Below are 25924 nucleotides of genomic sequence, written 5' to 3'. Positions count from 1 at the left end.
CATAATTGTTTTTGGACCTTGTACAGCCATTGTCCCTGGGTTGGAATGTTTCCAGTCCTTGACTGACCCAGACTGCTGACCATGCTTGTGGTAGTTTGGATCTCTGCACCTCCTAGTGGGCAGATCAAGATTTACAGTGACAGAGGCAGGAGCTGTGCAGTTGGTTCAGTGCCTCATAATCGTAGGGAGAGGAGACAATTAGTTATCGTCTACATCACTACACATACACACACACACGACTAGAAAGTCATTAAAGAAGTGCCAGGCTCAGACTCCACTGCAATGTCGTCTAAGTGGAAAAGCTGTCATACCCACTTTGATTTTGCAGGGCAACCATTATCACGGTGGATGCTGAAAGGATGTTTCCCCTTGTGGGGAAAAAGCTAAGTTAGAGCGCGCAGTTTAAAAATTAGAGGTCTCCCCTTGGAGAGGGAGATGAGGATTTTTTCCCTCCGAGATTTGATAGCGAAAAAGATTTCTTTCATCTAATGGTGGCAGGATCATCAAATATTTTTAAGGTGGAGGTAGTTTATTGACTGACAAGGGCAGACTCTGATTTCCAGCATCTGCCGTCCTCACTTTTGCCGAGTCTTTGGTTAGTGGTGCATGGCAGAAATGTGAATTAAGAGTGTGTTGCTGGAAAAGCACAGCAGGTCAGGCAGCATCCGAGGAGCAGGAGAATCGACGTTTCGGGCCAGAGCCCTTCATCAGTAATGAAGCAGAAATGTGAAATTGAGTGCACAGGCAGATCAGCCTTGGTCTTGCTGAATGGTACAACAGACTAAGCAGAACTGAACGAGCTGCTCCCAAATCACACAGTTGTGGAGCCACCAACTTTCGGGACAGGCAGAATGGGTAAGAAGGCATTGCCCCCTGCACCACATTGCAAATCGTTCATGTAAAAAAAGACACAGCTTTCGGCATTTTCAATGTATTTACGGGGTTGGCCAAATGACTGTAGAAGCGTTCGCCGCGAAGTCACTATCTTCATGCAATGTGTAGGTTACTCATTTTCATAAGAAACTCAATACAGCGATTAGAAGCAGAAACCGATTAATGTTGTCAGGTGGTCCGGGGAATTCTTTCCGAATTGCTAATCCTCTCCAGGGCTGTTGTTTCTCAGCTGGGGCATTTTAACTTCCTTATACAAATGTTGTTGACGTCGCTTTTCACTTGTTTTTAATTCCGTTTAAGAAAGGCTGATGTAATCGTGTCCCACAATTCCGGCTGGCTAGCCTCAGGACCAGGCCACCTTGATATCAATTCTAATGAAAGGATATCGACCTGAAAGGTTAGCTCAGTTTATCTGCAGATCTTGACCTGAGATATTGGGAATTTCTGGCAGTTGCAGTTTTTATTTTAAGCACTCTCTAAATTTTGCATGAATGTTAACGTAATGAGATTGGCCTGGTTACCCTCCTGGTTGACGACTCCAGTCTGCCTGGATTGAATGGTCTTTCTGATTAGCTGACCCCAGTCTGGGTACAGGGAAGGGATGGGAAGTTACCTGAACATTTCTAGGTAAAAACAATGACTGCAGATGCTGGAAACCAGATTCTGGATTAGTGGTGCTGGAAGAGCACAGCAGTTCAGGCAGCATCCGAGGAGCAGTAGTGAATATTTCTAGGCTGAGTGAAGGAACTAGGAGAATGTAGAACTGTTGTCACTTCCCAAAATCCCCTTGTTTCTGTCTCTCTAGCCTGCAGACTGACGAGTGGGTTAGAAGCATGAAGCGCCTGGCAACCAGACTTTCTCACAGTCGGGGTGGGCGAGTGGGCTCTCTCTTCGAAGAAACAGGGACAACTTGTCGTTCAGTTGGTTCAAATACGAAAGAAGGGACGAGTTTTTTTTTGGTAAAAATTGTATGGTTGGCTAGAGAGCCGTGACGTTGGGAGGTGGTGGTGGCTGTGACGTTGGTGTGGGCGGGGTTATGCTAATGAGCGAACTGCTGAAGGTTCCACACGCGACTGGGATCTGGATTGTTGTAACAGTGTTCGAGACAGAGAAAGGGATACAGTGTAACCTAGAGAGGGATACATTGTAGCAGACATTGGTTACAGTGTATTCATTGCGCCTCGACAATGAGAGAATAGTCATTGTAAATATGGGTGACTTTATTTACCAGCGAGCTTTGATTTTCTGAAATTGTACCGTTTCTTTCTCTCTCTTCCACTCCTGTTTCAGCCTCCCGATACTTTTCTATCCCTCATTCACATCCCAGTGCTTTCTCTCTCTGTCTTCCTGATGGATCCAGCGTCTCCGTGTCCGAGCCGGGGCTCGGCTCCAGGCGCTGCCTGCCCTCTGTCTCCGGGTGGCGGTAGGGATCCGGGATCCTCTCCGCTGGCCTCCCGCTGCTGCTCCTCCTCGCAGACTCCGGAGCTGAAACGCCAGGCGGTGAAGAGGCACCATCACAAACACAACCTGAGGCACCGCTATGAGTTCCGAGAAACCCTGGGCAAAGGCACTTACGGCAAAGTGAAAAAAGCAGTCGACCGATCCGGCCGAGTGGTGAGAAAGGCTATAATTTGCAAATCATTTAAAATTGTTGCCAAGAGAAGGTCTGCTTTCTGTTCTGTCTGCTAGGTGGGTTAAAGGCGATTTGGGAGGTTTTGGTGGAAGATGCTAGCGTCCAGCAGCCATTCCCCAAACAAAATGAGCTCCTCCAAAGCCGGCGCCTTAACGTGAATATTCCCGACCCCAGGCTGTTGTTGGCTGTATCGCACTTTTTTTGACAGCTGTGGGACATAGTACGGTTAACCTAGGGCGGAGGTATTCATAGAGTCATAGAGATGTACAGCACGGAAACGGACCCTTCGGTCCAACCCGTCCATGCCGACCAGATATCCCAACCCAATCTAGTCCCACCTGCCAGCACCCGGCCCATATCCCTCCAAACCCTTCCTATTCATATTCCTATCCAAATGCCTCTTAAATGTTGCAATTGTACCAGCCTCCACCACAACATCTGGCAGCTCATTCCATACACGTACCACCCTCTGCGTGAAAACGTTGCCGTAGGTCTTTTATATCTTTCCCCTCTCACCCTGAACCTATGCCCTCTAGTTCTGGACTCCCCTATCCCAGGGAAAAGACTTTGCCTATTTACCCTATCCATGCCCCTCATAATTTTGTAAACCTCTATAAGGTCACCCCTCAGCCTCCGATGCTCAGGGAAAACAGCCCCAGCCTGTTCAGCCTCTCCCTATAGCTCAAATCCTCCAACCCTGGCAACATCCTTGTAAATCTTTTCTGAACCCGTCCAAGTTTCACTACCAGAATTGCTTGCAATATTCCAACAGTGGCCTAACCAATGTCCTGTACAGCCGCTACATGACCTCCCAACTCCTGTACTCAGTACTCACTTGCTCCAGTTTCCCAGTAGACTTTGTTTTTTAAACCAAGTGTTCATGGTGGAATATGTATGTCAGAACAAATATTTCCAGTCATTATGAGTTTGTTTTTCACTGTAACTGGCCCAGCTATTCTGAATTGAATATGGATTGTGTAACTTTTAATTAAAAGCTCACAATCTGTCTGAACACGCTGTCATTGAAATGATCTCATGGCATTATTTCCAATGTTATCGCAATAGCTGATGGTTGTGGCAAGCTCTATCTGCAGAGTGACTGCTGGTGAAGTCAAGTATTAATCCCACTTCCTCCATGCACCACCTTTTCAACATCTGTCTGTAAAGTGTAATGCAGTCTCCCGGCCAGTTAGGGTGCCGATAGGTCAAATGCCATGCTTATATCGCATGGGGATTTCTTTATTGAGAGGTGCAGTTCATTCGTTAACCTGGTCATGGACAAGAAAACCCTCTTCCCCAAAGTTTAACAAGAAAGCCTAAATGTTGGCCGTACACTGAGTGCAGATTGTTACCATGTCCTAATATTGATTCTCTTTCCCCAACCCAATGCTGCCCTGCTATCTGGCCAAGTTGAGAAGTTCAGGAGTTTCCCTATGTATGGTTCTATAATGTTCTAATCAGGAATCCCCTTGTTCTGTTGGGTTCCCCAAAAATTTTATATTGGCAAATGTGGAGATATCTCCTCCACCACCACCCCCCTCAAAAGAAAAGGGTGTGACACTGAATTTCAATTTTTAAAAAAACCTCTCCAAGACTTGCTGGTTTAGTATCGTCTGCATTGTCATGAGAACAATGGCAGGGGGTCAATGGATTGGAGGTCCAGGCTGACCCAGAGAAAACTCCAGGGGTTAGGTAACCACCTGTTTCCTTTTAGAGAAAGCAGGTTAGTCCCCAGTAGTCATGGGCAGATTTATTAAAGGCAGTCAGTCTGTCTTTCTGTTTCCTTCCTTCCTGTGACCATGCTACCCTTATCAGTTAATTTTCCTTTGATTCAAAAGGAATCAGTGGTTGGTTGCAATTTTTGCAGGAGGTTTTGAAAGGAGAGAAATAATAGGCTGAAGTTGAACACCCATCTGAAGATGGGCCTGTCTTGCCCCACAATGTGATTAGTAAAGGGTCATTTCTGAGTTGCCCAAGGTGTTTTACTGAGACAGTGCAGTGGATGTGTGAAGCATGATAGCATTTATAACTTGGAATACATGGGTAGGAGGTGATGGCATAGTGGTATTGTCACTGGACTAATAATCTAGAGTCCCAGTCTAATGCTGTGGGGTAGCTGTTCAAATCTCATTATGGCACCTGGTGGAATTCAAAACTTAAGTCTGGAGTTGAAAGCTTATCTCAGTAATCTTGACAATGAAGACCAATGTCATTTGTTGTGGAGTTATATGTTTCTAAAAGCAAAAATCTGGTTCACTGATGTCCTTCAGGGAAGGAGATGTTGGTGCTGGAAAAAGCGCAGCAGGTCAGGCAGCATCTGAGGAGCAAGAGAGTCAATGTTTCAGGCATAACCCTTCATTAGTCACTGAAATGTCGACTCTTTTGCTTCTCAGATGCTGCCTGACCTGCTGTGCTTTTTCCAGCACCACGCTTTATTGACTCTGACTTCTCCGGCATGTGCAGTCCTCATTATCTCCTGGGGAAGGAAATCTCCTGCCCTTATTTAGTCTGGCCCATGTGATGCCAGACCCACAATAATGTGATTGGCTTCCTCTGAAATAACCCTTGCAAACAACTCTGATCGGGCTTGATCAGGGATGGGTAATACATGCTGATCTCATCAGTGATACCCACATCCTAGGAAAGAATAAAATAAAGTGCAGAGAGTTGTTGAAGTTGCTGAATGTCTCAGTTGAAATTCCTGGCCAACGTGACCTCTGCAACTGCAAAGAATGCCTTTCAGTCTTTGTGTGTGCATGCGTGAGTGTCCGGGCGTGAACTCCCCGAATCCTATACTGACAATAAATTCCATTGGAAGGCTGAAATTAAAGTTGCTGCTGTTTGTGTCCTTGCTGGGACAGAGCATTCTGAGTTAACTTACAATGATCCAGTGCAAAATGATGCCATTTGGCCCTTCCTGCCTGTCTCAGTGAATTAGTTCCATTTCCTTCTGCCTGTAAATTTTATTCCTTCATGGATTCATCCAATTCCTTTTTGAGAGTGATCGTTGTGCTGCCACCACCCTCTTAGTCTGGTGCAAACCATATCATGACAACATGCTGCATTGAAAAATTCTCATCTTCCCCACCCTCCTCCCTTCTGGCTATTTTGACAATTGTTCAAAATCTGAGACTTCTGGTTACGTCGGGTGAAGTGATGGTCAGAAGTCTGTCACTGGTGGTGACATCTTAGGGCTATATGTAAGAAAGCATCCGAGGAGCAAGAGAGTCAATGTTTTGGGCCGGATCCTTCTTTGGGACTGGGGATGTCCTGAAGAAGGGTTCTGCCTGAAACGTTGACTGTCTTGATGCTGCCTGACATGCTATGCTTTCTTCGTTGCCTCGCTTAGCCAATTCTCACCCTCCAGCATGTGCTATCCTCACTTTCTCCTATATGTAAGAAATGCAATGGTACACTAAAAGATACTGGCTTGCATCTAGTTTACTCCTGTCACTGTATTAATGTCATAGGAGTGCTCCTCCTGTATACATTCTGCAAAAACAAAATTGCACCTTCAGAGTTCTGGGATATTTCACTCATTAATGGTGAGGAAATCATGGATATATTTCAGTGGTTTCACAAGGATTTGCTTCCTAAGTGAGCACTGTCCTATTTAACATTGGGATTTTAGTGGCAAAGAATGAAAGAGGGATAGGAAATTTGAGATGATATTTAGGTTGTAATCTTTGCTTTGTTTTCTGAATCTGTCAATCACTTCAACTAATTTCCCACTCACCAGCCATGTCTCACTTCCCTGAGTTAATGATTTTCCAACTACCCAAAGACTGCTTGTTTTGTTAGTGAGCTGAGCTAGCTCTGTGCTGCCCATTTCTACTTTATTTTTGCCCTCCAATCTCTCTTCTTCATGTTTACTCCCTTCCCTCCCTACTAGAGGCAGGTTCATGCTGCAGAACAGTCCCCTGAAGTTGGGTACCATTGAGTACCCCCAGTAACCAATCTTACATGTGCACGTTAGGGCAATTAAGTTGTTTGAGTTAGGTGACTGCATGCAATATTATAACCAACTGTGGGGTGAGCCCTGTCTCCATATTCAAAGTCTATCAGTCCACACAGTGTAGAGACACTGAGGAAGTTGAATTCTACTGGTAGATCATGGTTGATTAGCTCAATAGCAATATTGAAATACTCGGAACAGAAGCAAAGTCAATACTTCCACTAATCTTTAGAGCAGAATCTCTTGTAAAAGTTACTCAGGTGCTTTGCTATGGATGTAGAAGTAGAAATGATCAAAGACTGCAAAAGGAAATTGGATGGACAATTGAGGGGACTACAGAGGAGGGGCTATTGGATAGAGTGCAGAAATGGGAACCAACAGGAGTGCGTTTACATAGAGCTGTGGATATGAGAGGTGAAATGTCTCTGTTGTGGCTCCATACCTCCATTTCCAGTGTGACTAAAATGGCTGTTTGAACTTTTGCTATTTATATTCAGCGATTTGGAGTTTATTTGACTCATAACTTGGGGTGTACTCTTAGAAAAATAAATTATATTTTACATCTGACAGAATTGGATTTTCCTAGCAATCCAAACCCTGCTCTCTCTTTTCTTTCGATTAAAGAAGGATGAACTTGGAGTATGATGTGGAGTGATCACTTGGAGTTGAGCTGTTTTGCTTACTAACAGTGATAATGTACTCAAGCTAAAGAAAAAGCACTAATCTAATATTTAATGTGAGCAGCGCAGAAATAATTTGTGATTCAGGCTCGTTTGCTTGGTAATAATCTCTGGTCAATCTTCTAAATCCCAAAATTCACACTGTTAAATGAGGCCATTTAAAAAATAAATGTAACTTCAATAAAGCTTTGGGCTCACTGAAGTTCAGCTTTCTTCCCAGCTTGGAAATATGCATAGGTTTAATTGAATCTCCTTTATCGTTACAAAAGCATCAGTTTCTGTTAGCATATCCCCAGAATCTGGTATAGCTGAGGCAATCTGTCATTGCTAGTTATGTCTTGTGGCCCAAGCACCAAATGAGGTAAGATTGCAAGCCCAGTGCAGTCAGTAGAAAGGTTGCTCCGTCTGTGTTTAGAGGCAGAGGCAGCAATATTGAAAGGAAGCCATGCTGCATGTCCAAACAAAGGAAAGGGTTGTTTCAAAAGGGTTTTTAAATATATTAATTCTTGGAATGAGAGCATTGTTGCTTGGTTAGCATTTATTATATAGCCAGAGTTGCTGCTTGGAAAGTGTTGGAGGACCTTAATTTTGAATTGCTGTAGTCTTTATCTGTAAAATATACTGTTCATAAAATGTGTTCATAAAAGATACATCACCTAACCATTTTAATTTGACACTCTGTAAAATACAATGCAGTTCAATTTCTTTCCATACTGTGTGTGGCACTCTCAGGTATTTCATTAAACTTACAATTACAAGTTACGTTTACAATATGCCGCACTGAGTGAAGTTCATATAGTGAAGGTGTTCCTATAGGGCTCTTGGGTAAGGAGTCCTAGGTTTCAGATGCAGTGAGAATAACCAGCAGACAATACATCTCCAAGTGAGATGTAACAGAATATTACGTCTCCTGCAACAATAGTCCTGAGGAAAGTTTTGCAACATTTTTTTCCCCTCTCCTAGTTTCTACTTTAAAAATACATTTATCAACACTTCTCATAAATTGAATATTATATTGTTGTCAGATGACGTAAATTCTTGCTGTAGCTCAGACAAATACAGCGGCTGGGCATTACTCAGTGGCTCATTGTAGTGGCTCGGGTGACGAGCTGGCCTCAGCTCTGTGCCAGTTGGCCTGTGTGAATGCACTTGCTCTTACAACAGTGCTCCTATTGAGCGGGTGGTTTTTCTGGAAGAGAGCCCTGGGTAAGACTATTCAAACAGGTGCAGCCGTGTGAAAGCCAGCCTATTCATTAAATATGTAAGACGTTTCTCGAGCAGTCGTCTCGGGATGAAAACGTGCTGATTAAATCTGCACTCACTGTGTTTCTGAAATCTGCTTTCACTTTGGAGAAAGTGCTATTGCAGGGAAGAGCAATTAAGATGCATTTGTAATATTGTAAACTGACCCTGCAATCATGGAGATAGATAGAGGGGTGTTGGGGGGAGGGGGAGAAATGGAGTGAGCTTTGTTTGATGTGCCATTGCATCTGCTTTGTTCTCAGGTTTCTATTTTTGTTTGATTTTATATAGATGTTACAAGCACCTTCCTTGCTGTTCCACTATTTCATTTGCAAGTATTCCTGTTTCCATGTGAAGAATTTGGGGTTCATGTTTGGGGAGGTGATGGTGTACTGGTAATGTTATAGAAGTAGCCATTCCAGAGTTCCAGACAAACAGGTTTGGGATGTGGGCTGGAAAATCATCATGTCAGATAGTGACATTTTGAATTCAATAAAAATCTGAAAATAAATGGCTACAACATAGTTTATTGATTTATTATAAGTAACCACATGTTTCACTAGGGCTAGGCAGGTTGCCATTCTTCTTTGGTGTGGCCTACATAGGTCTACAGACCCAAAGTAATGTGGCTGATGCTTAACTGCCCTTTGGAAGGGCAGTTCAAGGTCAGTTAGCGGTGGGCAATAAATGCCCAGCCAGCGATGTCTGCATCCCACAACTACATTTCCTTTTTTTTAAAAAAAAAATGCTCTATTGTACAGGACTGACCACACCTGAGTTGGTAATGAAACCTAGGATGGGTCAGTGCTGAGCTATAAGATTTTTAAACCTAGCTTCTGAAAGGTAGGTGAAAAGGATGAGGGTTTGTGCTTTATACATGAGGGATTTGTATCTGCCTCATGATGCCCTCTTGATGGCCATTACCTGTGTTGGGAAAATTAGCAACCATTCATTTACTTTATATTCTAATATCTTTTACCACGCTCTCAACTCTGATCTCCAGCAACTACATTCCTCACTTTCTCCCAACGTCCTAGAAGCTAGGCAATGGCAACAGTGCTGTTTGATTGTACAGGACTTATTGAAAAAAGATATAATTTGTTGAAGCTTTTCACTTTCCATTCAACAGGCCATTTATAAAAAGTACCAATATAAAGGTAAAGCAAGTTTGGCCTGCAATCCCTAGATGCTAAGAGCAAATAAATTACATCCACCACCCATCAGGTCTCCCCAAATGGCCCATTTGTGCAAAGTTACTAACAGATATGCAGACTACCAGATGTAAAGCAGATGATAGCACAATAGCTATACAGTTCTGCAGAAAGATTCATTGTAAATTTATGGTTCAGTTCTTTTCACTAACCCTCGTGGTTCCATCTGCGCTCATGATTCAATAAACACTTTTATATCCTACACCCTGATGTACAGCAATGCAGAGAATCAGAACTGCATTGTAACTGGGCCTGAAACCAGCTAATACACATCTGAGTGAGAGCTTTCTATTGTGAAGCACTTTCTAACCTTAATATCAGACTGAGACATTCAGGGGTGTGGTCAGGAAGTGCCAACACACAAAAGAAAGCGAAAGTCTGAGACAAAAAAAGGCTTACCAAGGCTGGAGGTCAACTAAAAATTTCATAACAGAGATTGATAGTTTTTCTTAGTTAAGGGTATTCAGAAATGAGAGAAGTGAAGTGAGGCACAGATCAGTCACTGTTTAATTCAGTGGCAGAGCGGGATGGAGGGGGAGATTGGCCTCCTGTTACTATGTGCGATACTCACCAGCCCCTGATTTAATTTGGGAATGGGGGAGGGGGAGTTGGAAATTATGTTTTTGACAAGGAAACAATTCCTCAGCATTCATTTGGTCTCGGTTCTATTTTTGCTGGAGATTGGGAGACCTTTGATATTGTATGCAAATAAAACTGATAGGATTTGCAATGTGGAAGGCTGTATCAGCATAACGTATAATTGCAGTGTGATATTAACAAGCAAATGACATGCAATAAAATTGCTTTCCCAGTGATTACAGTTAATTGTTGCTCCGCCGCCCCAAGAGTAAAGACAATGTGCAGTGAATTGGATGCTTAGGGAGGGGGGCAGCAGCTGTCTTGTTAGTTTATTGCACGCTGTTTTATTTCATAGGGATCTGCATTGTTCAGGGAAAACCTCCTCCAAACTTGCTCAACTGCCTGTTCTTCAGGAGCAGGCCTCAGTTTATTTGATGGGGTGCGGGGAAATTGCAACCCAAATTTATCCTGTTCTTATCTTAAAACAAAGAACTGCAGATACTGAAGCTCTAAAACAAAAGTGGAAATTTCTGGAGAAACTCAGCAGGAAAGCAGAGTTCTGTCTCTCCACAGTTACTGTCAGACCTGCTGAGTTTCTCCAGCAATTTCTGCCTTTGCTGCTTCTCCTATTCTTGTCTGATATCCTTGTCTGCAATTTTTCAGGAGTCACATAACACATAAAGGAGTGTGCAAATCAGAGATTCACTTCCCCAAACGATTGGGGGAGTCAACAAACAGTCTCAGAATAGGTTACTTTGATTTTCGTTCCCTTTGGATGGTGAACTGGGAATGGGCTTGGGCACAGTTCAGCCATGATGTGAATTATTCCAGAGTAGGAATCCTGATTAACGTTTTGCATGTTTTTTGTGTCCCCATCCAAAAGAGAATGCTCAACTTCCTAACTGCTCCAGAAAAGCTGATTGAAAGAGAGAGAGCACCATGACCTGAAATGTCTCAGTACAGTGCTGGGAAATGCAATACACTACACACTCCATAAGACATAGGAGTGGAAGTAAGGCCATTCGGCCCATTGAGTCCACTCTGCCATTCAATCATGGCTGATGAGCACTTCAACTCCACTTACCCGCATGCTCATGGGCGGCACGGTGGCACAGTGGTTAGCACTACTGCCTCACAGTGCCAGAGACCCGGGTTCAATTCCCGCCTCAGGCGACTGACTGTGTGGAGTTTGCACATTCTCCCCGTGTCTGCGTGGGTTTCCTCCGGGTGCTCCAGTTTCCTCCCACAGTCCAAAGATGTGCAGGTCAGGTGAATTGGCCATGCTAAATTGCCCGTAGTGTTAGGTAAGGGGTAGATGTAGGGGTATGGGTGGGTTGCGCTTCGGCGGGGCGGTGTGGACTTGTTGGGCCGAAGGGTCTGTTTCCACACTGAAAGTAATCTAATCTAATCTAATCTAATCAACATAGCCCTTAATTCCCTGAGACAACAAGAATCTATCAATCTCCGCCTTGAAGACATTTAGCGTCCCGGCCTCCACCGCACTCTGCGGCAATGAATTCCACAGGCCCACCACTCTCTGGCTGAAGAAATGTCTCTGCATTTCTGTTCTGAATTGACCCCCTCTAATTCTAAAGCTGTGTCCATGGGTCCTAGTCTCCTCACCTAACGGAAACAATTTCCTAGCATCCACCCTTTCCAAGCCATGTACGTCTCTATTAAGTCTCCCCTTAATCTTCTAAACTCCAATGAATACAATCCCAGGATCCTCAGCTGTTCCTCATATGTTAGACCTACCATTCCAGGGATCATCCGTGTGCATCTCTGCTGGACACGTTCCAGTGCCTGTATGTCCTTCCTGAGGTGTGGGGACCAAAACTGGACACAGTACTCCAAATGGGGCCTAACCAGAGCTTTATAAAGTCTCAGTAGCACAATGGTGCTTTTATATTCCAACCGTCTTGAGATAAGTGACAACATTGCATTCGCTTTCGTAATCACGGACTCAACCTGCATGTTTACCTTTAGAGAATCCTCAACTAGCACTCCCAGATCCCTTTGTACTTTGGCTTTATGAATTTTCTCACCATTTGGAAAGTAGTCTGTGCTTTTATTCTTTTTGCCAAAGTGCAAGACCTCGCATTTGTTCACGTTGAATTCCATCAGCCATTTCCTGGACCACTCTCCCAAACTGTCTAGATCCTTCTGCAAGGTTAAAAACAATGACTGCAGATGCTGGAAACCAGATTCTGGATTAGTAGTGCTGGAAGAGCCCAGCAGTTCAGGCAGCATCCAAGTAGCTTCGAAATCAACGTTTCAGGCAAAAGCCCTTTATTCCTGATGAAGGGCTTTTGCCCAAAACTTCGATTTCGAAGCTACTTGGATGCTGCCTGAACTGCTGTGCTCTTCCAGCACCACTAATCTAGATCCTTCTGCAGCCTCCCCACTTCCTCAGTATTACCTGCCTGTCCACCTAACTTCGTATCATCTGCAAACTTTGCTAGAATTTCCCCAGTTCCTTCATCCAGATCATTAATATATAATGCGAACAGCTGTGGCCCCAACACTGAACCCTGCGGGACACCGCTCGTCACCGGCTGCCATTCTGAAAAAGAGCCTTTTATCCCAACTCTCTGCCTTCTGTCAGACAGCCAATCCTCAATCTATCCCAGTAGCTCACCTTGAACACCATGGGCCCTCACCTTGCTCAGCAGCCTCCCGTGTGGCACCTTATCAAAGGCCTTTTGGAAGTCTAGGTATACCACATCCACTGGGTTTCCCTGGTCTAACCTACTTGTCACCTCTTCAAAGAATATCAACAGGTTTGTCAGGCATGACCTCCCCTTACTAAATCCATGTTGACTTGTTCTAATCAGATTCTGCTCTTCTAAGAATTTAGAAACCTCATCCTTAATGATGGATTCTAGGATTTTACCAACAACCGAGGTTAGGCTAATTGGCCTATAATTTTCCATCTTTTGTCTTGATCCTTTCTTGAACAATGGGGTTACAACATCAATCTTCCAATCATCCGGGACTTTCCGTGACTCCAGTGACTCTTGAAAGATCTCAACCAATGCCTCCGCTATTTCCTCAGCCACCTCTCTCAGAACTCTAGGATGTATCCCATCGGGGCCAAGATATTTATCAATTTTAAGACTCTTTAGCTTTTCTAGCACTATCTCTTTTGTAATGAGATGTCCGTGTGTTAAGAGGAAGTTTGTCTGGTTGGATTAGCAAGAGAGTACAACTGACTATGTATCTGCTGTGACTTGGTGAGCTTCACTTCTACTGTCTGTGTCCGAAGGCTGTGGTTTCAAGTTCTACCTCAGTACTGAGAGAGTACTGCGTTGTTAGCAGTGCAGTGTTTCAGGTGAGAGCTTAAACCGAGACTCTACCAGCCCCCATCAGCTAAGAACAGACAACTAAGTTAAAGATTTTTGTCTCGTACTCATCAGGACTTGGGATGCAAGAAAACAAATTTTGAAAATTTATAAGGCATGAGAAAGTGTACTGAATAGTTAAATAGGGATGTAGCTGGATCCAGGGGCTGCCATTCATAGTTAGCTGATTAACCTCAAACCAAGCAAGGGTACTCTGTTCAGGGCTTTACTTAGTTAAAAATCATACAGCACCAGGGTATAGTCCAACAGGATTATTTGGAAGCACTAGTTTTTGGAGCGGTGCTCCTCCATCAGGTAGCTGTGGAGCAGGATCATAAGGCACAGAATTTATACCAAAAGACCACAGTGTCATGTAACTGACACGATTTATTGAACTATACTATAAAGGAATACAGCAGGGAGTGGCAGAATTCTTTCTCAAAGGTATGTGCAAACCCCTATCCCCTGCACACTCCGGATTCTGTGTGCAGTAAATATGTACAATTTCTAGCACATGCGACTGACTGTGAGGCAGCTCCACCTCATAACGTGGTTTCTGGTGTAATTCTGGACTGTTCAATAAATGTGCAGCGTGGTGGCTCAGTGGTTAGCACTGCTGCCTCACAGCGCTGGGGACCCAGGTTCAATTCCAGCCTTGGGTGAGTGTCTGTGTGGAGTATTCTCCCCGTGTTTGCATGGGTTATTCCGAATGCTTCTATTTCTTCCCACAGTCCAAAGATGTGCAGGGTAGGTGAATTGGCCATGCTAAATCGCCCCTAGTATTCAAGGGTGTGTAGGTTAAGTGCATTGGTCAGGAGTGGGTAGAGGAATGAGTCTGGGTGGATTGCTTTTTGGAAGGTCAGTGTGGGTTTGTTGGTCCAAAGGGCCTGTTTCCACGCTGTAGGGATTCTAATTATTTAAAAAAAATTGTCCTATACCAGAACCTCATCGATGACAACTTTTGCGAACTGAACAGGAATTATCAATGGCATCCTGTTCAATACTTATTCCTTGATCCTCATCAATACATATGATTTATTTGTGAGAGCTTGCTGAGAGTAAATTGAATGCTGCATTTCCTTCAAAATAATAATTTTAAAAGTACTTAATTTGGCTTTCAAGTGCTCTCTGATGTTGACTAATATCTCAATAAAGCAAGTCTAAACATTCTTTAGATTGTTAACTGTGAATGTAGGAGAGCTGACAATTTTGATTTCATAATTTTCAACAATATTATTGCCCTTCATTTGAACATTATACCGCCGTTGTAAAACTATATAAGAATTTTAATGACTCTTGAAATTCGATAACAGGTCCTAATGCATGTGGAATTATCGACCAGTTGGTTGATAAGCTTCTGCTGTTGTTCAGTCGGTCTACAGAGTGAGGAGGAAACTGAAGGTCAGGGTCAATAAAAGTGTGAACCATCTGGTGAGCACTAGCTCAGGTTAGAAGACTGTGAGAATTCATGCAGCTGAATCTTAACCAGAAAAAAGCAGCCGATGAAAGGGGAAGAAACCTAATAGGTTCATACTGCTGGAACAGTCTGATCATATCAGCTAGACTTAAATCTTAAACTCTTTATTAGAGTCATAGAGTTGTACAGCATTGAAGTAGGCCATTCAATCCAACTCATCTGTGCCTGCCAGATATCCTAACCTGTTTGCCAATACTGTGTCCCTCTAAATCCTAGTGCTAGTTGGACTAAACTTGGCGTTGCGTGATTTTAACTTTTTACACCCCCGTCCAACACCGGCACCTCCATCCTTCCTATTCATATACCTAATTCACCTTCCCAGGAAACGCTGACCTCGATTCTCCAATTCTGATTCCCCTTTTAGGGGATGACAGTGAAATGAAATGCACTGACCCTAGAGAACCCCTCTCCACCCCACCCCCACCACAATGCGGACTCCGATCTCTCCAAGAGCTGGGCAGCAGTTATTGGGAGGATGAAAAGGCTTTGAGCTCATGTCGAGTAGCTGAAGGCCGGTTGGAGCTTGCCCAGGTATTATAACAGGTCCAAGCAACTCCAATTCAACAAGAGCTAGATTGCTGTAAGTTTGAAACTTGATTTACTCCACGTGGGCAATAGCGTTGGCTACTTGGACTAGAGGGATTGGCACCAATGCAAATTTGGCAAGGTCTTTCCCCGGATTGATGAAAGACTAGGGTTAAGTGCATTTGTGAAGATGACTGTAGATGTGATCATTTTAGCCTCCAGATTTAAGAGGCAAGTGTAGTTACAGGGAACTAACTCTCTTGTTTATAAAAACTAGAAAAATGTTATATTCTAACAAAGTTTATTTTGATTTCTATTTAGTCTAACGTGAATGTAAGTCAGGTGAAATGTAAAATATTACACTAGTGCATCAAGGGATGTTCCTCCAGCAGCAGAGGTACATTAAACCATTCACCTGGTTTTCAGATCTAGCACAAAGGCTAGAGTTGGGAATACAGCTCAGCCTTGATCTTTGTTGAATGACAGAAGACGCTTTGAGAAAACTGTATATTTCCTCCTCATCCCATCTATGATGTAATGCAGCGATGTGAAAATTGCACGTTGCCTATGTCCTCTTGCCAGTTTCTGTGGGAGCGGTGCTGACCAGTGTTCTGGAACACAAACCCAATTTTCACCACTAACACTACTGCAGTTGGGACTTAGGAAAGGCTGTTTCATTCTGCATGCATGTATTATGTCAATACTGCAGTTAATACAGTAGGAAGTTGCCCCCCAGGCCTGTTGGCTTGAGTCTTGTCTGTTTCTAATGGGCCCGTTTAAGAGCTCAGTTCCTAGAGCTGTCTATTTGCACAGAAAGGTTCAGTTTGAGCTGGGAGACGTATACGTAGGGACAGGTAAATAATTAATTTCACTTGCAAGCCATTGGCTCAATTTAAAAATAAATGTTTGGTTTTGAAACGTTGAAACCTGCAAATCGACCTGCCCGCTTGCGCAATGCCCTGTTTTGAAAGAAACCAGGCTGCCAGGGAGTATTAGCCACTCTGTCATGAGTCCAATTTTTGTTCTATCACTTTTTAAAAATATTTTAAGTGAAACTTCAAGAGGCAGTGTCACCTCACTGAGTATTGGGGGGGTCCACTATTATCCAGTTTTGGACACTGTGTAATTCCCACGTGGAAGTTTGTGTGGATTCTGTATCTCTCTGAATCCTACATTTTTTTTTGTAACAGTTTATAATTGCATCTGCCTCTTGCATTCTTTTTCCTGAACGAAAGTTGTTTCTTTTTGATGAGTTCTCTCTAAGTGCACTGTAAAGGTTTTTAATAGTATGAAATATATCCCTGTTTTCTAAATTCTTCCCACTTCCTTTTCTTCCTTGTCCCCACAAACCTCTTGGGTGTTTTGTTGTGCTGTTGGCAAATTCAGTGCACAAAAACAAACTGGTAGTTAGTTACGCATTCCCCCTTCAGGCATGGGCGAGCCACAGTACTGTTGATCCCGAGTGTGTCAAATGCAGCTCGGTGGTAACTCTCTCACCTCCTGTGTCAGAAGGTTATAGGTTCAAGTCCTACGTCAGTGACGGGAGCACGTGATCTAATCTGGCTGTGCTGCAGAGTCTGTGCCTCAGTCCTTTGAATGACACCTTTAAAACTGAGGCCCCATCTCTGCCCACTATCCGATAGACTGGACTCAACCCAGGCCTTGAGGAAACACAAGGAAACTCTCCCCTGTGCCTTGGGTTGTTGTTTGTTTCTGAGCCAGTTCATCAAGTCAATCTCTCATTGCTGTTTGGTGGGAGCTTGCTGACACGTTTCCCGCCTTGCAATGTAGCACTGGCTCTAAAGGAGGTTGCGACAATCAATCCTCCAATGCCCCCTCACCCAGAACAAAAAGCATCTTTGCAAGTTCCATGGAACTTTCATCAGGGTATGCTGCAATTTGGGGAGGGGGGGGGGGGGGTGTGTGGCTGTGGCTCAGTGGTAATGTCCCCACCTCTAGGCCAGGAGACCTGAGTTCAAGGTCCACTGATTCCAGAGTGTATCTGAACAGACAGGTTAAGAAAATATCTGTTGTGACAATTGCTCAGGGCCAACTGAATAGTCCATTCTTTCCACTTTTCCCCTATTCCATTTATTATTCTCCTCAAATGGATGCAACATACTTGTCTGTGACAGCTCCTTTACAGCTACAAGCATACTCATCACGAGGGGAGATGTCCTGGAGTGCTTTATGATGAGGGAACATATGGTGCGAATGGACTTTGGGAGGAGCAGAGAGAGACTAGGTAAGGGACCTGATGATAGGACCAAAGGGTGGGGTAAACTACTGTGAGGAAAGTCTCTCAAGGGATGCAAAGCAGGGGGAAATCAAGTGAGTTCCATACATTTACTGGAGTTTTAACATCACAGAAGATGGCCACTGTTCCTCTCCTAACTCTCTTTTTTTGAGTGCAGCCCAGTTCAGGCTGCTAACCCAGCTTCTCCCACATAAATATCTGATGCACTAACACAGAGGTAGCAGTTTTCAGAGAGTGTACAGCTGCTTCACCTTTTTACAGCTCTTCTTTAATTGAAGCATTCTTTAATGAGTAACAGGTCATGCACCACAGCACAAATGCATCCAGCATTTGAGCTGTTCCCTTGAAACCTATCTGAACAAGTAACAATGTGGGTGAGCTGCTGTTCAGCTTGAACTCCACACAGTTCCCACCCTGTCCAATAAGTTTCTTCATCCCAAGCCCACACCCCCATCAACCCCCACATAACACAGTCAGAACACTCTGTGGGAACGATGACTGATGATACGTACAGTCTCCCGCAGAGAACTGCAAAGCATAGACATTTCTTTTTTTAAAAAAAAAGCCTGAATCAACTTTGAAACCAAATGGTGAATATCTGGTTCAGGTTTTGTCTGTTAATTTGAAATCGCCCAAAGGTTCAGCCCAAAAATGGGGAAGGGGATGGTGGGACATAATTTTTGTTTACAGTTCCAGGAATGAAGAGGGTTAATGGGCATATGAAAGAAAGGGAGTGAAAAGAGCATTTTGGATGCTGATTTTTATTTTTGTTTGTGAGTTTCATGCTGAAGTTGAACACGATAGTAACTGGTGGTGGAGACAACTATCAGATAGTGGCTGACTTTCTTCTCTAATCTGTCACACCATTTGAGCTTTAATTCTCTTAGTCCCCTACAATCTGTTCTATATACTCCATGACTCAGCATCCCCAATTCTCTGGAACAAAGATTCACAACTCAGAGTGGAGACATTATTCCTTTTCTCGATGGTTAAAGCCTTAGTTGAGGGCACCTGGCCTTTGTTCCAAATCCCTCAGCCAAGGAAAACATTTTCTCAACATTTACTCTTAAGGATTTCATCTGCTTTGGTAGATCACCTCTGATTCTTCTAAACTGCAGGGTTTATAGTTCCGTCCTTCTCAATCTCTCCCCATGGAACAGCCCCTTTATGCCTGGAACCAAAACTGTGCATTCCCCCTCTGGATAGTATGTCCTTTCTTGGGTGAGGAGACCACTGTGCTACTTCACCCATGATTTCAGGGCTGAGAGATCTGGAGGAAATGGAACACTTTGTTTCTGCTTCACTGTTGGTATTGAGTGTGACCAACTCTGTTGGCGATCAGGGTAAAGCTGCCTCAGCCCCGATCGCCCAGGATGAAGCCATCCTTCCTGGTGTGCTGTTGTGAAATAGACTTTTCTATAGGTGAATAGCCAAAGTGACTGACTGACGGTGCTGGGGCTGCAGCTACAGCTGGTCTTTTCTGAGTAATATCAGGAAGTAATTCATTACACAGAGGGTAATGGGAGCTCCCCCCTCCCACCAAACCATCAACTCGTCCACATGTTAAACTCTGGGATCACTAGATTTTTGTTAAATGCAAGTTTTGATGGGGTAATGGAACCTCGTCCCCCAGCCCACCTCATTCACACTGCCCTACAAAAGGCAAACACTCAATCCATCATTAGCTGTGGACTCTGAGCTGACAGATGACCTTCTCTGTGCATTTATGTTATGTTCCTTTCCCTCATCATTCCTTTGAGGTCACGTTGCGTTAATTTTAAGGCACTTACTCTTTACATTTCCCCAGCTCCTTCCATCCATAATCTCCTCCCAGATCTCTGTTTCTCTGTCCCTGCCCCCTCTTGCACACAGATGAACCACCTGCTGACTGTGCCTTCAGCTACTTAGGCCACAGGCCCTGAAATTCTCTCGCTAAATCTGTGTCTTTTAATTCAAGCTGTTTCTTTCAAACCTACATCTTTTGACTAAGCTTCTGGTCCTGTGTATCTCCTTACCTAATATTTTATTAAGAAACCTCTCCTGTGCAGTGCACTGGGACATTTCACGGCATTAAAGAGGTTGTAAGTTGTTGAAGTTGTCGTCCTGTCATCTCAGGGGTTGCCTCCTGGTGAATAAAGTCACATGCCAGTCATTTGGCTGAGCACAGTCTAACTCTCAGGCCTGTGTCTGTTTACATTGAAGCTTTTCAAACGCAAACACTCTGAGCTGACTGGCTCCATGTTAGAGGGCGTCACAGGTTTGCCTTGTTCTATGACCAGCATTCCAAATGCCTTTCTCCATCTGTTGTCAGGGTGACCGGGATCATTGAATTTGTTTTTTTGTGTGTGTCTATTTGTTCGGGATCAGTGAATGCTCAGGTCCTTTCCCAGGAGACCTGCCTCAGATCTGCAAGAATCCCAGCTCAGAGTTTTCTGCCCTGATAAGCTCCAATAAAAAGGTTTGCATAATTGCCCCAGACCTCAGACAGATGGGGAGCCAGCTCTGAAGCCAGAGTCCCTGAGGAGCTGTCAGTTCTGGTCAGAGACACCAAGCTCAGTCTCAAACTTTTTAAAGCAAGAGAACAAAAGGCAGGAAAGCCTCTGCGCCCAGTGTCCTGGGTCTTGCAAAAGTGTCAGTACTTGAATTCTTAGTAAAGTGCTGCTTTGAATGACTTAATGCGTCATAATAATTTTTGGCCCCCAAAGCTCACAGTGTAGTAGAGTCATTACCCACCAACCTGTTTTACAGACAACTAGGTGCTGTTCTTTAACAGTTGTAATGTAGAAAAAAGCAACTGCCAATTTGCGCACAGCCGGCTCCCAGAAACAGTAACATGGTGGACTGAGAACAGTGAATGGTCGTCATCTGAGAGGGACTGCCGATGGATTGAGAGTAGCGTGCATCTTGTAGCTGCTCCTGAGATTCAGGCATATTTCTAGACTTCCAGATTTCTTACAGTTATTACATTTCTGTAGTATAATTTTTTATTTTGACTTAAGGAGATTAAAAAGAAATGTTTGGAAGGATATGGGCTAAACACGGGCAGGTGGGACTAGTTTAGTTTGGGAACATGGTCAGCATGGACTAGTTGGACCAAAGGGTCTATTTCCACACTGTATGACTCTACATGATAATGACCAGATACTGGAGTACATTTTGGCTGTGAGATAAATTGTGATGAAGAAACGGGAGAATACCCCTAAACTCTCCAAAATAATGGCCATGAGATCTTTTGCCATGACTAGAGCAGGCAGCCTGTATCTTTTAGATCTCTTGCAAGAGATGACCCTTCCAACAGTACAGCGCTCCCTCAGTACCTGGTATTTCTTTGTTTAGTTTCTGTCAGGTTTGTGTGCTTTCGTGGGCCGAAGGGCCTGTTCTGTGCTGTATTGTTCTATGTTCTTTGTTCTATAAGGCTGGATCAATTGCACTGTTGGATAATCCTGGTGCAAATACCCCCACGATTCTCACAGCACCCAAGATACAGATTGATTTTATAAATTGTACAAAATGAACCCTGGCTATATACATCATTATTTCCACCTGAGGTCAATGGGAAGTGATTACAGCAGGTTAAGAAAGCAGCTGGTAACCTGCAGTTTACCAAATTACCAAACACTAGGGTTTTGATTGTTTAGTGTGATTGCAGTCTATAGAGGAGTGAGTCTGGTTACTTATACCAGCCTTTGATATAGTTTCCCCAATTGTTTTTGATAAGCAGGCTGGATTTTAACTGGTTTCATCTGAATGTTCAAATCCTTCTGTGATAACCTTCCTCTGGCACCCTCACATTGGAGTGACAACAGTCGGCCTGGGCCCAAAAAAAGAAACTTTTGGGAACAGGATTCCAGTGCTTTGGGCACAGCTGCCAATCATGGAGATAAAGTGAGTGAGGAGTGAACTAGACTCCAGTTTGAAGAGAGACCGATCTCAAGGGAACAGTTTGTAGGTTAGAGAGAGGGCGGCCATCAGACTCTAGTGGGACTTAAACACCAGCATGACCATTTGTAAGTTTATGAAAAAGCTTTGTGATTCAGGTGGATTAAAAAGCATCCATTTGTATCTTGACAGGTTGCCATTAAGTCGATTCGCAAAGACAAAATCAAAGATGAACAGGATCTGGTCCACATCCGGCGAGAGATTGAGATCATGTCATCGCTCAATCACCCACACATCATCAATATCTATGAAGGTAGGCCTGGGCTGCCAACATACTGGGAACCGACAGCAGCTCTGAATCCTAAACATCCTCTCTGAACTGTACCTTTGTCATAGTCTTTTCCTGAGTGAGGTCCCGACTGAAAGAAGACATTTCATCCCATCACCTTCCACCCACATTCTCCCTTACTGTTCTGAAGCTGCCATTTAAATTTGGCTACTTGCCCCCACGCCCATTTTCCTAGCATTCTGTGACCTTTGAAAGTCCCCCAGATAGTGGGGAGGAAGCACCTTCTCTCTCACTTCTCAATAATGTGACTGCCATATTGGGAATGGACAAACACAATGTCTCCAAAGCTGAAACAGGCACTAACCCTTGGCATTATTTTTTGGATAAGATGTTAAAACAGGAACACATCATCTCTGGCTGAAAACAATTCCCATAGTCACTCTTTTGAAGGAGCACAAGGGAGCTCCACATACTATCGTGAACAATACTCATCCCTGAACCAATGTCAGAGAGAGAGAGAGAGAGAGTACCTGATCATTTTTCACATTGATGTTTGTGGGATCTCGCTGTGCAAAACTTGATAGCCCCATTTCCTGTGTTGAAATGGTCACTTCAAAAGTAGTTGGAGACTGGGATGTCCTGTGGTTGTGGAAGTTGCTTCTAGAAACCGCATGTTATCTAATATGTTGCAGTAATGGTCTAAGGCCTGTTTTCAGCAGCATCAATCTAGCCCTATACAGGCAGCTTATTAACCTCATGCTGGGGAAGGCAAAGCTTTCCTGAATTTTTAGGAGATGAAGAGTTTCTTGCTGAGTGTGGAGAGCCCTTCTTTACTGTACTCTGAGGATTGCTCTTCATGCACAAGCCTAGATGTGAGCATCAGCCAACGATTGGGTTTGCATTGTGAGGAGTGGGGGGGGGTGGGGGGGTGGGGGATCCTGTAGGGTCTTGTAGCCCAAAGGGTGGGGTGGGGGGGGGGGGGATCCTGTAGGGTCTTGTTGTAGCCCAAAGGGTGGGGTGGGGTGGGGTTCACACCATCAGGGAATAAAGCAGTGATAATTAAGGGAAACAAACAATTTGACAATGTTTGTAGGGGTTTAGGGGTGATGTCGAGGCGCTGCACAGAGTCCACCTGTAATTTTCGATTCCGTCGTACGCACTGTGCAGGCCATGTCCTGTGGAGGGAGCTGGGTCTGCTTTGTGTAAAGTGCACAGCTGTGTCCAATAGTCCCAATAACTCGTTTGGCAGTCTTCCCGTCCTTGATCTTCAAATAGAAATGTTGTATGTTTTTTCTTAATGCTTTTAAGTGGGTTGTAAAGCACATAGCACTGCTTGATTTATGAAGTGCCTCTTGAAGCTTCTTAGAAAATAGCCCATGTTCTGGGATCTGCTGGGTGTAGTGGTGGTATTACTTTGCACGGGGGCTTCAGACATTCTTGTATCCCCAAAGACCTGCTGTGGCTTGGACCCCAGACCCTGTTGATACAGTAATATTGTTGTCGACCTCAGTCCCTGTTGTTCCCTGGCAACCTGGCACAATCTCTTGGTCTTCGCTGAGGACCCAAATGTTTCTCCGTGCTGATGAGGAAATCTTCCAATGTCTTTCTTTCTTTCTTTCTTTCTTTCTTTTTCTGTCATGTGTTTCCTTGGTGGACTGTGCACTTGTACAGGTGCCTGCTGCAAATTGGAAGGTTTGTGGCTGCCACGTGATGTCTGTCATGGTCGAACAGCCTACTGTCACTCACCACTTAGGCCCACTCAATGCAAAATAACACTTGTGTTCCTAGAATGTTGACATTTTAAGAGAAACCTATGCCTACACAACATGGCCACTATCCGACAGAATGTCATCACTCAACCTGGTACAGAGTGGGTACTTAATGAAAACTTTTAAAAAGTACCCAGTTGAACTGCCAATATTGCTGTTTGTAAGACTTTAACACTTTGGATATGCTAATAAACAGTCAGTAAATGACGTTGGTGGATTGTTTTATTAGCCATTCCTGAAACAGGAGTATAGTGACTTGTTTACAATAGGAAGGTCCTCTCTGATTGCATTTCCTTATAGTGCTGAGTGCTTTCTGTTGCTGTAATGAGATAACGGCGTGAGATCGAAACGCAAACCTTTTTTGCCTTCTCTCTGTGTGACGGGAAATTCCACAAATCCTAATGTTTGTTTGGTGTTTTAGCAAAGCCCCAGCCAAGAGGAAATTACTGACCCTTTCCAAGGTTGGTCTGTTTTGTGAATTTACACATTCCTTCTTGCGAGTGAACATTCCATTGTTCATTATCCCTGCAATCACGTTGAGTCCCTATTATTGCCATGACTTCAGTGGATGGAAATGAAGGAAATTTCCATATGGTTGGATAATGCTGTCATTCTCTGGTGTCTGCTGTCTGCTGTAAACAACACACTCTCTTTCGGCCCAAATCCGACACATTTTTAGCGCGTTTTTTTTTTCCTCTTGTTTTGACCTGGCTGGTTATAGAAGTGTGATTCTTCTCATATTTTCTGAATTGTGGTTCCTTTCCTGCTCCAGCAGAGACAGTGAACGAGACAGGGGACTTGCATTTGTATGGCGCCTTCTCCAGACCCGGGATGTCCCAAAGCACTTTGCAGCAAAGTGAAATCCTCTTGAAGTTTGGTCACTGTTGTAATCCAGAGGAAATGGGAGCGTCAGTCAGTGTACAGCAAGATCCCACACATATCAATCTATTAATGACCAGATCTCTCGCTCTCGCTCTCTCTGCCTTCTGCCCCAACCCATGCTTCTTTGAAATTGGGGAATTTAAATTAGGAAAGCAGCCAGGTGGATGGTGACAAAGACCTACCTGTTGCCTTTGTTTACTTACCATGGTCATGTGAATGTGTCTTAAGGTGTAAACGAGATTCCTGTCAATCTGACAGTTTAGGGGATTTGGAAAGTGCCAGTATTCTGTCCCAATGGAGATTGCGCTGTAAACGAGTTTGGCACCTTAGCTCCATCTAAGACAAATTATGGGTTAATTGTTACCAAAGAATTTATAACACATGCCACTTGGATGCTAAAGGGTAACCAGGAACAGCAGCTGGTGAGCAAAGAAACTGGAAGCGAAAGATAAGCTGCTTTCTCATTAGACAGGAATTCGTAACTTTATCTGGGGTCAGTCTCAACTCGGAGCTTTAATGCTCTCCATGAAGCTCTTGGTTTCAATGACATTTTTAATGTTAGGGGAATCCCTATAAAGTGAAATAAATACTGCAAACTGATTTTCCCCACAGGATTCCCCCTAGAAGCACTTCTGATTTTATTTGCTAAAAATTATGGAAATTACGGCATGAGGTAGTGATTTGAGATTCCAGACCCTCTTACAGATACCCAACCAACAGCCTGAGACAAACATATTTCTTCCAGTATTTGTGGAGTGGTGTGGCCTTGGAGAGTGTGCATTTCATGGTGCTCTACCTTGTCTCTCTGGTCCTACAAAGAATGCCATTCAATTCTGCCATCATCTTTTGACATTTGTCATGCAGAAAATGTTTGCAGTGCCTTCAGCTGGTTGGAACGTTCCACAGCATTCTCCAGGACCTCTCCAGCTGAGGGTTTGAATGCTGACTAGCCAGGGTTTGGCACCATCTAGGCTGTGATACTCCTATTCACTCTACAGAGTGAGGCCATCACTGAGCAGGCCAGCATTTATTGCCCAGAGGGCAGTTAAGAGTCAACAATGTTGTTGTGTGGTCCAGAGTCATGTGTGGTCAGGAGTCACATGTAGGCCAGACCCTGTAAGGATTCCAGTTTCCTTTCCAAAAGGACAATGATGAGCTAGATGGGAGTTTCCCAACAATCAACAATGGATTCACAGTCATCATTAGCTTCTTAATTCCAGAGTTTTATTGAATTCAAACTTCACCGTCTGCTGTGGTGAGATTTGAACCAGAGTCCTTAGAACGTTGCATGGGTCTCTGGATTAATAGTCT

At 44.0% G+C, this 25924-nt stretch overlaps 1 protein-coding gene across 1 annotated transcript in view; it reads left to right on the top strand.

Moving 5' to 3' along the window:
- The first annotated feature begins 1965 nt into the window (after window positions 1-1965).
- Window positions 1966-25924, top strand: part of nuak2 (NUAK family, SNF1-like kinase, 2) — a 44096-nt gene continuing 20137 nt past the window's right edge. The window contains exons 1-2 of the mRNA XM_072563859.1: window positions 1966-2508; window positions 21866-21986. Of these exons, the coding sequence (XP_072419960.1) occupies window positions 2245-2508; window positions 21866-21986 (385 nt within the window). The 5' untranslated portion in view covers window positions 1966-2244. The remainder of the gene's footprint in view (window positions 2509-21865; window positions 21987-25924) is intronic.

Source organism: Chiloscyllium punctatum, chromosome 45 (assembly GCF_047496795.1).
Source record: "Chiloscyllium punctatum isolate Juve2018m chromosome 45, sChiPun1.3, whole genome shotgun sequence".
Lineage (NCBI taxonomy): Eukaryota > Metazoa > Chordata > Chondrichthyes > Orectolobiformes > Hemiscylliidae > Chiloscyllium > Chiloscyllium punctatum.
The sequence above is the reverse complement of the archived record's forward strand: the minus strand, read 5'-3'. Positions and strand labels throughout refer to the sequence as shown.